This window comes from Canis lupus, chromosome 8 (assembly GCF_048164855.1).
Source record: "Canis lupus baileyi chromosome 8, mCanLup2.hap1, whole genome shotgun sequence".
Taxonomy (NCBI): Eukaryota; Metazoa; Chordata; class Mammalia; order Carnivora; family Canidae; genus Canis; species Canis lupus.
Genome location: NC_132845.1, coordinates 37,410,362 through 37,422,821, shown reverse-complemented (window position 1 = coordinate 37,422,821; position 12,460 = coordinate 37,410,362). Strand labels below are relative to the sequence as shown.

General features: G+C 66.9%; 2 protein-coding genes across 2 annotated transcripts in view; both read left to right on the top strand.

Annotated features, from left to right (window-relative positions):
* The first annotated feature begins 452 nt into the window (after nt 1-452).
* MRPL28 (mitochondrial ribosomal protein L28) lies at nt 453-2,436 on the top strand. Its single transcript, XM_072835049.1, has 5 exons — nt 453-773; nt 878-1,030; nt 1,201-1,335; nt 1,438-1,524; nt 2,082-2,436. Exons 1-5 carry the CDS (start codon nt 483-485, stop codon nt 2,187-2,189), a joined length of 774 nt encoding a protein of 257 aa, XP_072691150.1. The 5' UTR covers nt 453-482; the 3' UTR covers nt 2,190-2,436.
* A 7,762-nt stretch (nt 2,437-10,198) lies between these two features.
* AXIN1 (axin 1) overlaps nt 10,199-12,460 on the top strand; it is a 62,919-nt gene continuing 60,657 nt past the window's right edge. Inside the window, exon 1 of the mRNA XM_072835014.1 lies at nt 10,199-10,352. The gene's annotated coding sequence lies outside the window, so the exon portion shown is untranslated. The remainder of the gene's footprint in view (nt 10,353-12,460) is intronic.

Sequence of the window (12,460 nt, the reverse complement as noted above, 5' to 3'; positions counted from 1 at the left end):
GGGCAGGGCTGGGCACCTGCTGCCCTGGGTGCCCGCGGCCCCCTGCGCTTGGGCTCATAAAGGGGAAACATTTCTATGTGGCGTTTCGGGAGTTAAAAGTTGGCAAGACATTTTTATGTAGCTCTGATTTTGCTGTGATTGGTGAGTTTAATATTTTACAGTGATATTTTGAGACACTGCAGTGTTTTATTTTAGACAGGGGAGAGGGGCGGGCGGCGGGGGGAGGGGAGGGGCGGGCAGGGGTGCGGAGAGGAGAGGGAGGCGGCCCGGGTGACAAGCCCCGCCCTCCGCCGCGGGTGAGGATGCGGCCTTGGCCGACGGTGCCTGGGGCTGCGGCCCTCGCCGCGGAGCATTTTCCACGGTCTCTAAGGACAGGAAGGGGGCGGGGCGAGCGCTTGACTGACGGGCTCCTCGGCCAGCGGGCGGCGGTCGAGCGCGGCGCGTCACTTCCGGTTCCGGCGGGGCGGAGCGGGGGCGCCGCGATGCCGCTGCACAAGGTCCCGGTCGGCCTGTGGAGGCGGCTGTGGCTGCGGGAGGGCATCTGCTCGCGGCTGCCCCCGCACTACCTGCGCTCCCTGCAGGAGGCGCGCGCGCCCGCGCCGGTGCACTACAGGCCGCGCGGGGTCGGGGCCGGGGCCGGGGCCGGGGCGGGCGGCCGGCGGGAGCGCGTGCAGGACGTCCCCATCCCCGTGTACCGGCCGCCGGAGGCGCAGTTGGGGCTCTGGGGCGGGGAGGGCTGGGTCGTCGGCTACAGGTACGTCGGCGACGACAAGGTAGGTGGCGGCGGGCCCCGGCCCCGCTCCTCGCCCCGTCCCCCGCCCCGCCCGGCCCCGGGGAGGCCGCAGCAGCGCGCGTGACGTTTCTGTTCCTCCTTTAGCTTTCAAAGAGGGTGAAGAAGGTGTGGAAGCCACAGCTGTTGCAGCGTGAACTGTACAGCGAGATCCTGGACACGAAGTTCGCTGTCACGGTGACGGCGCGGACCCTGGACCTCATTGACGCGGCCTACGGGTTCGACTTCTACATCCTGAAGGCAAGCCGGGGGCTGTGCGGGCGCAGGGCGGGCTCCCCCGGCGTGTCGTCTGGGGTGCAGGGTCCCCAGCGAGCGTTGCTGCCTCCTTCCCCACCGTCGGGCCTCCCTTTGCTCTCGGGTGGCTGGAGGGCCTTGCCAGCAGCCCTGCCCCATGCATGGTCTCCTGCCAGACTCCAGAGGAGGATCTGTGCTCCAAGTTCGGGATGGACCTGAAGCGAGGGATGCTGCTGCGGCTCGCCCGACAGGACCCCCAGCTGCACCCCGACAACCCCCAGAAGAGGGCTGCCATCTTCGACAAGTACAAGGTGGGGGCCTCAGTTGGTGCGTCATGCTCCCTGGGGGTCCTGTTGGCTGGCGGTCCTTCCGCTCACTGTGGGCCTGGTCCCCCCCCCCCCCAACCGGGGCAGGAGTTTGTCATCCCGGAGGCAGAAGCCGAGTGGGTCGGCCTGACGCTGGATGAGGCCGTGGAGAAGCAGAGGCTCCTGGAGGAGAAGGTGAGCATGTGTGAGCACCGGCGGACAGATGGGGTGGCGTGTGCTGGCCCAGGGAGGACCTGGCCTAGGGCTGCCGCACGTGGTGGGCCTGGGGAGGAGCTGCCCCGATGGAGCCACAACCTTGGGTTCCGTGTGCTGTGCCCCCTCTCCTCAGCGTGCTGATACTCTCCTGCACCCCGGCTGACTTCATAAATTCATGGACAGAAGGATTCTCGGGGGCACCTTTGGTTTGCCCAAGTAGCACTCCCTGCCCCGGGGTCTTTGCAGTCTCAGAGTTGAGGTATTTTTGTGTCTGCATCCTGGAAAGTCTGGAGTGGATGGTTGCTGCTGGAACTGGGAACCCTCCGTGGCCTAGGACCCCAAGGCAGGAAAGATGGGGACAGGAGCCCTGTGTCCCCAGTGGAAGGTGGTCCTTGTCTCGCGGACAGGGCTGTCTTCTGGGCTGGTGGCTGTAGGCCAAGCCTGAAGGGCCACGTTCCCCCCTGATGCTTGGCCAGCAGCAGCTGCGTTCCTGCCTCCCCGGAGCAGCTCACTGTGACCCCGTCTCGCTCCTGCAGGACCCGACCCCTCTGTTCAAGGTCTACGTGGAGGAGCTGATTGGGCAGCTTGAGCAGCAGGCCCTGTCTGAGCCTGTGGTGGTGCAGAAGAGGGCCAGCAGGGAGTGACTGCGCGGGGACCTGCCCCCCGCCCCCGCCACCGTGGGCGCACGAGTCTGGTGGGGGCTGGTGGATGAACCCCATCTTCTGTGCTGGCTCAGTGGCTGCCAGGGCTGGATGGGCTTTGTGGAGCCCCAGGGGTCTCCTGTCCCAGGGCCCCCAGAGGTCTGGGGCCAGCTTGCTGCCTCTGTAGTCCCCTCTTCTCCCCTGAGGTGGAGACCCAGCTGGGGCGGCGTCAGTAAAGTTTGAACTTGTCCGTGTGTGTGCTGCTTTGCCTGGAAGCCCCGAGTGCTCCCAAATGGTTTTGGACCTCGTCTGCCCTGCCCCAGAGACCCGGATGTGGCTGAGCTGTGGAACCGGGGTTCCTTTTGGTGTCTTGCCATGTTTTGCTTTCCTCTGGAAGGGCCCAGGGTGGTTGGAGGCATCTGGCAACAGATGCTCTCTGTGTCCACATCCTCATCTGTGTGGCATTCTCCTGGGCAGAGGCAGGGAGGCTGTGGGCTGACTCTGGGAGTGGGGGAAGGCTCCGCCGGCGTACCATCCAGGGGGGTGCAGGATGTGGATCCCCTTGGGATGCTGGGCCCAGTGCCCTGAGACTTGGGGTGCCTTGATCCCCTTTCCCGGCCCTGTCCTGGGAGTACTGAGCATCAAGAGCCATTCAGATCACTCTGGGAGGACGGGGAGTGAGTGATGCCCCGACCTGGTCCTGGCAGCTGACCCAGGGGTGCCCGGCTCCCCTCAGGGTGCTGTTGACGTGAACACACCTGGGCTGTGCTGATGGAGGTGGAGGCCAGACAGAGCATGGCTGGTGAACCCAGCCACAGGAGGGCCCTGGAGGTTCCACAGCACAGGGAGGTCATTGAGGGGTGGGGCCTGCCCTCGGGGCGGTCCTGAGGTCTGTGTGCAAGGCTGAAAAATGTTCTCTCAGTCCCAGACTCCTCTGGGGTGCACTCTGGACTTGTATGTCTCTTTTTTTCTTTTCATTATTTTTTTAAAAGATTTGATTTTATTTATTCATGAGAGAGAGAGAGAGAGGCAGAGACACAGGCAGAGAGAGAAGCAGGCTCCCTGCAGGGAGCCCAATGTGGGACTGGATCCCGGGACCCCGGGGTCACACGACCTGAACAGAAGGCAGGCGCTCAACCACTGAGCCCCCTAGGCGCCCCTCTGGATTCATATCTTGATGCACATGATTGTTTCTTCACGGGATGTTCCAACATGGAAAAAACATTAGTTTTTCATTTTTCAAAAATTTTACCAAACGTTGCCAGCGCCCGGCCTGCCCCTGCCCTGGTTGTGGCCTGCAAGGCCTGGCCGGGTTACCCGCACCGCAGCGCCTGGCTCCAGCGCCGTGGCCGGCGTCCTGGACTGGCCAGCCCTTCCAGCCCCCGCTTGATGGTTCCCACGCTTGGCCCTGACCCGAATCTAGCAGACCCCTTCCTAGGGCTGTTCTGCTCGTGTCACCTGTCCACCCACCCCCTGCCCGCTGTGCACCCCGCGTGCCCCCAGGTCATTGGCTCTGGCTCCCAGCTGCCCTTTGCTGCCCTCACCGAGGCTACAGGTCAAGGTGGGCAGCTCCTACCAGGACTCCTGTGCTCCTGTGTCTGCCGGTGCCCCAGGGGCTTAGGGCTGGCCAGGGCCTGTGGCTGGGGGAGGGTGGGCCGCTGTGGGGGTGGGTGGGCTCCCAGGAGGCGCCTTCCTGTCTGTGCTGGAGGCCCAGCGGCATTGCTGCATTCGGGGGTGCAGCCCTGCTCTCCCCGAGGCGTACAGCTTGCCCCAGGGACGGCCCCCACTCGCCTCCAGTGCTGCTGCTCAGTGGAAGGAGGTTGGTGTGGCCTCAGCAGGTCACTTCCCTCCCCAGAACCTACAGTGAGTGGTTCTGGCTGTGGCCCTTTTCGGGCAGAGTCAGAATCTGTTTGATCACGTTCTCACAAATACTGTCCGCCCGGGAGAGGTTCAGCAGTCAGCGAGGGAGGTGCTCGCCGGCCCACCCCAGATAAAGCAGTAGCCCAGGTCTGGGAAGGTTGCCCCTCCAGAAGGTGGGAAGGGGGACATGGGGACCGTGCGTACTCACTGCTGCACCCCCACCGGAGCTGAGCGCTGGGAGCCCACCAGGCCACACGGCCCCCTCCAGGTCCTCTTCCGTGTCAGCTGTGTGTGCCTGCAGTTCCTCAGGCCTCTGGATTGGGGTCGGTGGTTGTACCGACCCCCGTCAAGCCTGCAGAAGGCCGAGCTGCCCTGTGCTGGCCCCCGTGCGCAGACAGGCTGCACCCCTGTCCCCCCCGTCGCCCCTCTAGGAGCCCCTAGGCAAGTCCCCAGGCTCGCCTGTTTCTGTGACGGCCCAACCAGTCAAGGACCACCACGGACACGAGGGTTGGCCGCTAGCTGTAGATGGGGAGGTCCCTTGGGACCTGGGCAGTGGAGCCCTTGCCAGTGCGACCGTCAACACCGTGGGGTCCCGAGGCCCAGTAAGGGCAACTGAGGTCACAAGGGCGCAGCCCAGCCCAGCCCACGGCCCTGTGCCCAACCCCGTATGTGAGGGCTGTTGCGAGACCCACCGTGTGCACGATGGTTCTCCCCCTGGATCTGTGCCCCAGATGCCCTCCTAGGGGAGCCCCGGGTCAGCTGAAGGGGCTCAGCAGCAGCGGCCTGGAGCCCTGCCCAAGCTCCCCGAGCCCCAGGCTGGGGCCCCACCCCCTGTTCCCACCCACACCTTGCCCCTAGACAACACCTGTGTGCCTGTGGCGTCCCGCATGTGGGGGAGGCCCTGAGGCCCAGGACTCCCCGCCCCCCCCCCCCCACCGTGACCCAACAACTCGGGGTGGGAGCCAGTCCTGGGGCTGGCTGTGTAGCCTGGCCCACCCTGAGCCTGTCCCCTTGGTGTGCGAGCCCTGCAGACCCACGTCCAGATTCCCCGTTTCCCAGGCTCCTCTGGCCCGGGCAGTGGCCTCCTCCGCTGCCCCTGGGCACCCGCGGTCCTGGCTGCCTCCCAGGGCCTGGGGCTCACGCTGTTCTTCGCAGGCCTGTGCCAGCGGCTCTCTTCCTCTTTTCTGTAGCAGGTGTGGGCTGGGCCTGGGCCCGGAGGGGGATGTGGCTTCCCGGGGCTCCGGTGGATCCGGGGCCTTGAGGCGTTGGACCCGCACAGGCGGCTCTAGGTGGGCCTGGGGGGCCGGTCCCCGGGGCAATGCTGTGTCAGGCCCCCGACGGGAAGCCCCGGTCTGGAGACACCAGGAGGGCTGAGCTGTGGGGCTGGAGCTGTGGGCTGGTGCAGCGGGATGCGGGGCCCAGGCGCCCCGAGGAGCAGGTTTGTGTGGGTTGGAGAGAGCTCGCTGTGAAGGCCCAGGGTCTCTGCCGCCGCAGGGCCGGCCGGGGCCTCGGGAGGCTCTTGAGAGGCGAGCGCGGGTCTGTGTGCTCCTGAGAGTGATGTGGGAGGGGTCGGCAGGCAGGAGAGCCGAGGCCCTTGGGGTCTCGGGGGATGCAAGCTGGGCTCTGAGTCCCTGATGTGGGGCCCCGGCCCTTTGTCCCGCCACCCTCACCCGTTGTTTGCTCACCAGTGGCCTGGCCTCCAGCCCCTGGGGCAAGCCTGACCTGAAATCCTCGAGGAACCAGGGGCCGCCAGGACATTGTTGCTGCCTCCAGCAGGTGGCCGGCGGGGCACCGACGGGCCCGGGGACGCCTCACGGCGGCGCACGTGAAGTGCACCCGCGAGGCGTCAGGAGCTGGTGCATGGCAGGGGCGCCGCCGGCCTGGCCCTCCGAGGGTGCTATGACCCACGCGCGGCCGACTCCCACGGCATCGGGAGTGGCTGGGGTGTCGGTGTCTGAAGGGGCTGGTTGCCATGGCTACCGTAGGGTTCTGAGGCCGTCATCTGGTCCCCGCCTCAGCCAATCGGCGCTGGGAACCCGAGCTGCAGCCCGGAGCCCAGTCCTGCCGAGCCACCGCGCCAGGAGCAGGGACCGCGGCCCGGGGCGGCTGCAGCGCCGAGGCCGAGCGCAGCATGGCGGAGCGGGGAGGGCGGCGCGGCCGGAGCCCCCAGGTGAGGTAAGCGGGCGCATCGCCCACTGTCCCCGGCGGCCCTCGCACCCCGACCCGCGCACGCGGCCGCTGGGGCTGGAGACAAAGGGGCGCACGAGGCGGGAGCCCCGAAGCCCGGGGCTGCGTCCTTCGCTCCGATCCCGTCCGGAGGCCGCATCAAAGACCCCCGGCCGGCCGGGCCCTCTCGCCACTGGGCCACAGGCCACGTCACGTCCGCGCCGTGCAGGGCGCATGTTTTTTTTAAATTCAAAAAGAGAAAGAAGAAAGCGACAAGGGAGAAAAACATCCACCTGTACTGGGCAGCGGCCATACCGCCCGGATCAGAGGTGCCAAATCCCATTACCCGGGCCGCCTGCGGACTGCGGGGAGGCAGCTGCGGTTAGGGGCTCGCCAGTGGAGATCAAAGGGGGCCACGCTTGTGTGTGTACGTGTGTGTGAGTGCACGCGGGCGGCCGGAGCGGGCTGCAGCCTGGTGCGTCACCTGCCCTCCACTGCCGCCCTCTGAGGCGCCGGCGTCCCTGCTGCACCGGGTGGGTGGACGAGCTGGGGGCGGGCCCACCGCGGCCTGCTGCCCGCCCGCCTGGCCAGCTCCGCTCCCGACCTCCGAGCCCTGCGCCTTCCCCCGGGACCTGGGCTCGCCCCACATTGGGTGCACGGGCCTGGAGGAGCACAGGCCTGGCCGGGGGCCGAGCCGGGAGCGGGGATGGGCGGCAGCCGCCTGCGGAGGCCGAGAGCCCCCAGATGGCCTGGCCGGCTTGTCCCAAGGTTCAAAGCCTCTGTCGGCACGATTGTTGGGTTATTAGGTAAACTCTGGGAAGCAAATCTTTTAATCCACTGTGGCTAATCCAGTGCACTTTTGTTTGCTACGACAGATTCTGCAGCAACAAAGGGCCGAGGGACCCCAGCATACGTAATCACATACTTAGAGTGTGGCCGCGGCGGCTGTGGGGCTCCTAGGTAGCCGAGAGAGACGTCTCTGGACAGCGGGGGCGGCCCTCGAGGGGCTTGGGCCTGGGCGGGGGTACAGCCCCTCCCTGCCTGCCCTTCGCCAACCCCCCCGCCCCCGCTACCGGCGCAAGGGGTCAATGGGCTGCCCTGGTGTCTGGCACCGCACAGGCTTGGCGGAGCCAAACGAGGTCTGGCAGGTAGAAGGAGAGGCCGCAGCGGAGGCAGGGGCCTGTGAGCTCCCGGCGCTGTGAGAGACCCCGGGGATGGAGGGCTCGGGTCAGGCAAGGACATCCCAGGTGACAGCAGGCACAGAGAGGAGGCCTGCCTGGTGTAAGGGGCTGCCACTACCAGAAGGGGGAGTGACCTGACACCATTCGGGACTCCGGGACTTCAGCCGCTGCTTTTGCAAGTCAGGCTGAGACCCCTCAGACACCACCCATCCTGGGAAAGTGGCGCTGGGGTCGCGGAGGCCAGCAGGCCCTCCCTGCCTGCACCTGAGCCCCAGGCTCCTGACGAGGGGACGCCCACAGACCTCTGGGGCCAGCGGGGTTGGGTCGGGACCCTCACTGTGCTGAGCACAGCTGCCTGCCCTGCCGCCCTGCCGTAGGCGGGAGGCGTAGGCGGGAGGCGTGCATTTGGGGAGGTGGGAGGCGTGCATTTGGGGAGGCGGGAGCTGGGTCAGCGCTGTGTCCCCGAGGCTCCCAAGGCGGCAGGCTGCTCTCCCCCTTCCCCCAGGCGCCTGTGGCTGGCGGGGTCACGCAGGCCTCAGTGCAGTACTGTCCTCCTGTCCTTGTGTCGTGAGGACATGGCCCTGGCGGCAGATCTCTCTGGAGGCGCACTATGGGAAGATGACCCGCGGTGCTCCTTGGCCTGGAGCGACGGGATCCCCGGAGGACCCTGAGGGTGAAGCCCAAGTTGGGGCGGGTGTGGAGGGTACCCTCGGACTACTCGCCGGCTGCTGTGCCCCTGCTTCCCTGTCGGCCCTGAGCCCTGGCCCTTGACCCGTGGGGGCTGTGTCAGGTCTGCTGGGTGAGTCGTCCAGACAGGGGACGTGGGAACGAACGCAGCATCACCAGCCGGGCCTGGCAGGAGCCGAGTGCTGCAGTCCCCTACCTCTGCTGTGGGGCCTCCTAGCCTTGTTCAGGGGAGCCTGTGGCGGCTCTGAGGAGCAGGGACAGCTGGGCTGGGATGACATAGAGCAGTATGAGAAGGTGACAGTCACCCAGGTACCCCCAACAGCGAGCTGATGCCAGAGCTGGCTCGTTAGACACAGGGCCCTGACCTTACGCCCCGGCTGGCCCAGCCTGGCTTTTGGGGGCGAGATCACCTCTGGGGTGTCTGCCCCAGGCAGCTGCAGCTGAAGACGCCAAAGAGCACTACCGATGCAAAGTGCCAGCCTGGATGACACAGCCGCCCCCAGGGCAAGCGGACGGGGATCCCGACAGAGCGGGGACAGGCAGGGGCCTGCCCTGACATGCGGTCCCCCAGGCTGGAGTGTCCATGGGCTGTGCTGGGCACCTTCTCACTGGTCCCGGGACAGTCGGAGCAGCACCATTGTGCCTGGCGTGGGCAGCCGCGTCCTGTCCCAAGGGCCCAGGCATCCAGCTCGCTCCCACAGGGGCCCGCGGGGTGGTGCCCGCTGCATTTTCTCGGGCACAGAGCCTCTTCCTGAATGCATAAAGGAAGTGCTGCAAGCACCCCCGAGTCTGCGCTCCGACAATAACCTATTAGTGCCCTGGAATATGGATGGTCAGCGTTCCCACCCTACAGGCACGAGCTCTGCACCCACAACAGCGGGCACCGAGCACGGGCCGCCTTGGTGCTCGGGCTCATGATCTTGGTGTGACGGCTGTGCATCCATCTGGGGTTTGCCGTGGGGACACAGGCGACACTGGCCCTCCCCCCAGAGCTCAGAACTGAGAGAGGAAAGACACCCAGGATGAAGGGTGGAGCCCGGGCGGCTGGAGCTGTGCCTCCAAGGGGGAGTCCTCACCACCCCCGCTACAACCGTCCACAGCCAGATGAGCCCGCGCCCCCCCCTCCTGCCGGGGCCTCGCCTGCCCTCCCACCGCCACCCCCCACACCTGTTGGGGCAGACCCAGAAGGGGCTAGGCCTGAGACCCCTCCCTCCCTCCAGAGGCCCAAATCCCATGGTCCCTCCTGCACTCCCCTCCCAGGAAGACAATGGGGATGTGCCCCCAGTGTCCCATGTCTGCAGCCTGTTCTCTGCTGCTGGCTTTCATCATCACACATCGGGCCATGCTGGACGCGCCTCAATATACTTGGTGCATCTTAGATGATTTCTTTTTTTTTTTTTTTTCGGATGATTTCTTTGAATCATTTTTTATGAGTGGTGTTCCTCAGCCAAGTGGATGAACACGTGTAAGGCTTCATTTTTTTTTTTTTTAAGATTTTATTTATTTATTCATGAGAGAGAGAGAGAGAAAGAGGCAGAGGCACAGGCAGAGGGAGAAGCAGGCTCCATGCAGGGAACCTGACATAGGACTCAATCCTGGGTCTCCAGGATCACGCCCTGGGCTGAAGGTGGCACTAAACCGCTGAGCCACCCGGGCTGCCCCACATGTAAGGCTTCAAAGCTCGCTTTATTTCTAAGTATTCATTTTATGTCTACGTTGAAGAAAATTATTTCATTTTTGCTTTTAAGTTTTTCATGTAGTTCCTGGAAAGCCGGAACAAATGTCCTCTACGGTTAATCCAATCAAAGCTTCTAGTGGCAAACCCTGGCACCCCCTTCACTGGGGGTGTGTGTGTGAAAAGAGGGTGCTCCATCAAGGAACTCACCTGTTCTGACATGAGGCTCCTGGGGCTCTTTGGTGTCACGTCTGGGTGGCTGACACAGTCCCTGCCAGGTCGCCCCTGCAGCACCGCAGGCCCGGTCTGGCCTTCCCTGGGCTCCCTCCTCTGGTCCACGGCTGCTCTCACCCTGCTCAATCGCCCCTCTGTGCCCACAGTTCTAATCTGCGGTAGCTGGGCTGCTGCATTTCCTCCAGGCCTTCTGACTCCCTTCCTGTCCCTGCAGGGTGGGAGCCCCAAGGAGCCAGGGGCCCGAGGGTCCTGTTCTGGTCCTGGGGCCTGGGGACACCTGCCGCCATGGGCCAGGAGGAGGATGGACGTGGACACAACCCTGGGAGCCTGGCCCGGCCACAGCAGCAGCTCTGCAGAACCAAGGCAAGCACTGGGGACCCGTGTCTGGGAGCGGGGAGGCAACATGAGGGCCAGTGTCTGGGAGCTCTTGCTGTTTGTCCAGCCCACCCAGGACTCCCATACCCCACAGAGACCCCGCTGTGCCCAGAAGGCCACCCACTGTGTCTCGTGGTCTCTAAGACTCCTAGGCTGAACGGAGTGGGGGAGGGGCTGCACTGGGGAGCCTGGGACTGTCCCAGCTGGATGCTGGTGAGAGTGACCCCCACTGTGATCACCCTAGTGGGGCCAGTGTGGGCTTGGTCGCATAGCCCCTCATCTATAGCCCCGACTGCCCCTGGGTGGTCTGGGCCTTCGGTAGGCTGGGGATGCGTCCCTGGTTGTCCTCATCCCTCACTGCCTCCCTTTCCTATGACCCCCTGGGAGAGATGCTGTGCTGAGACTTGAGGCAGGCTGGTGTGTCCCTACACCTGCACACCCCAGACAGGCACCACCCGTGGACATCTGGGTGGGAGGCTGGCTGTGGCCCGTGGAGCCCCAAGCCAGGACTTGTGCACTGGTATGGAGCCTGAAAGATGAGGACGCGCCGGGAGGGCAAACAGGGTCCAGGAGAAGATGTGGTGGCCTGTTGGACGGGGCACGGCCCTGCCCTGGAGACTGCGGGGAGCATCTCTTCAGGTGCAGGCCTCGTGGCTCTGTGGGGCACAGGCCCTAGGTGGTCACGGGGGTGCCAGAAGCAATTCCTGAGGGGCAGTGGTAACCTTTCAGTGCCACATCCTTCCCTTAGGGAAGGGCCCGGGGCGGGTAGACAAGGAGCTGGCCGGCTGTGCTTGCAGGTCGGGCAACAGCTGCTATGGCGACGGTGAAGGGCAGAGGTGGTGGTGCAGGAAGCCCTGCTCCCCAGGCTGCCGCGCCAGTATGACCTAGGGACAGCGTAGGAAGGAAAGCCAGGCGCTCGGCGGCCGGGCAGGGCGGCTCCGCAGCACCCGCACGGGCTCCCGCCACACCGCCGCTCGCCGCCCAGGCCCACCCAGACGCCCGCACCTGGGACCTGGCCCCGCCCACCAGGCGGCCCCGCCCCCTCCCCGCGCCCGCCGCTGCCCCGGGCCCCGCCTCCGCGCCGTCCGTCCCTGCAAGTGCTTGGGCCCGGGGCTCTAGGCCCCGCCCCCGCCCCGGGCTACGTCCCCGTCCTTCTCCCGCCCCCACGTTCCGGCTCCGCCCTACGCTCTCCGCTGCGCCCTGTGTTCGCGGTCCCTCCCCGACGCTCTGGGCCCCGCCTCCTGCTCCCGGATCCCCTCCTCAAGGCTGCCCCGCCCGGTGCTCCGGCCCCGCCCAAGTCCCTGCCCCAAGCCTTCGCCCCGCCCCCCGCTCCGGCTGGTGCGTCCCGTGCCAGTCCCGCCCCACGTATCCGAAACGCTCGCGTCCTGGCCCCGCCCCGAGCCTTTGGCCCCGCCCTACGCTCCGGGCGACCTCACTTCCGGTCTGGATCACGCTTCGGGGCCCCGCCCCCCGCTCCGGGCCCCGCCCCCCGCTCTCGGCCACGCCCCCGCGCTCCGCCCCACATATCGGCCCCGCCCCCCACGCTCGGGGGCCCCGCCCCACGCTCTTGGCCCCACCCCCCACTCTCGGCCTCGCCTCACGCTCTCGGCCTCGCCCCCACTCTCCGGGTCCCGCCCCACATCCTCGGCCCCGCCCCCCGCTCCGGGCCCCGCCCCACGCTCTCGGCCTCTCCCACACGCTCCGGTTCCCGCCCCACGTTCTCGGCCCCGCCCCCACACCCCGGGCCCCGCCCCACGTTCTCGGCCTAGCCCCTACTCCCCAGGCCCCGCCCCACGTCCTCGGCCCCGCCCCCACGCTCCGGGGGCCCCCCCCACGTTCTCGGCCACGCTCCGGGCCCGCCCCCGAGCTCCGGGCTCCGCCCTACGTTCTCGGCCCCCCCCACGTTCTCGGCCCCGCTCCGGGCCCCGCCCCCGCGCTCCGGGCCCCGCCCCACGTCCTCGGCCTCGCCCCCACGCTCCGGGGCCCCGCCCCGCGCTCCGGCCCCGCCCCCGCACTTCCGGGCGGCGCCGGCGGGGGCGCTCCGGCCTGGGCTTCGGCGCTCTGGGCTCGGGCTCCCCGCTCGGGGAAGCGATCGC

Coding starts and splice junctions, on each gene's coding strand:
- MRPL28 (XM_072835049.1), top strand. CDS start 483: ATGCCGCTGCACAAGGTCCCGGTCGGCCTGTGGAGGCGGCTGTGGCTG. Junction 774..877: donor GGTACGTCGGCGACGACAAG/GTAGGTGGCGGC, acceptor TTCCTCCTTTAG/CTTTCAAAGAGGGTGAAGAA. Junction 1,031..1,200: donor TCGACTTCTACATCCTGAAG/GCAAGCCGGGGG, acceptor GTCTCCTGCCAG/ACTCCAGAGGAGGATCTGTG.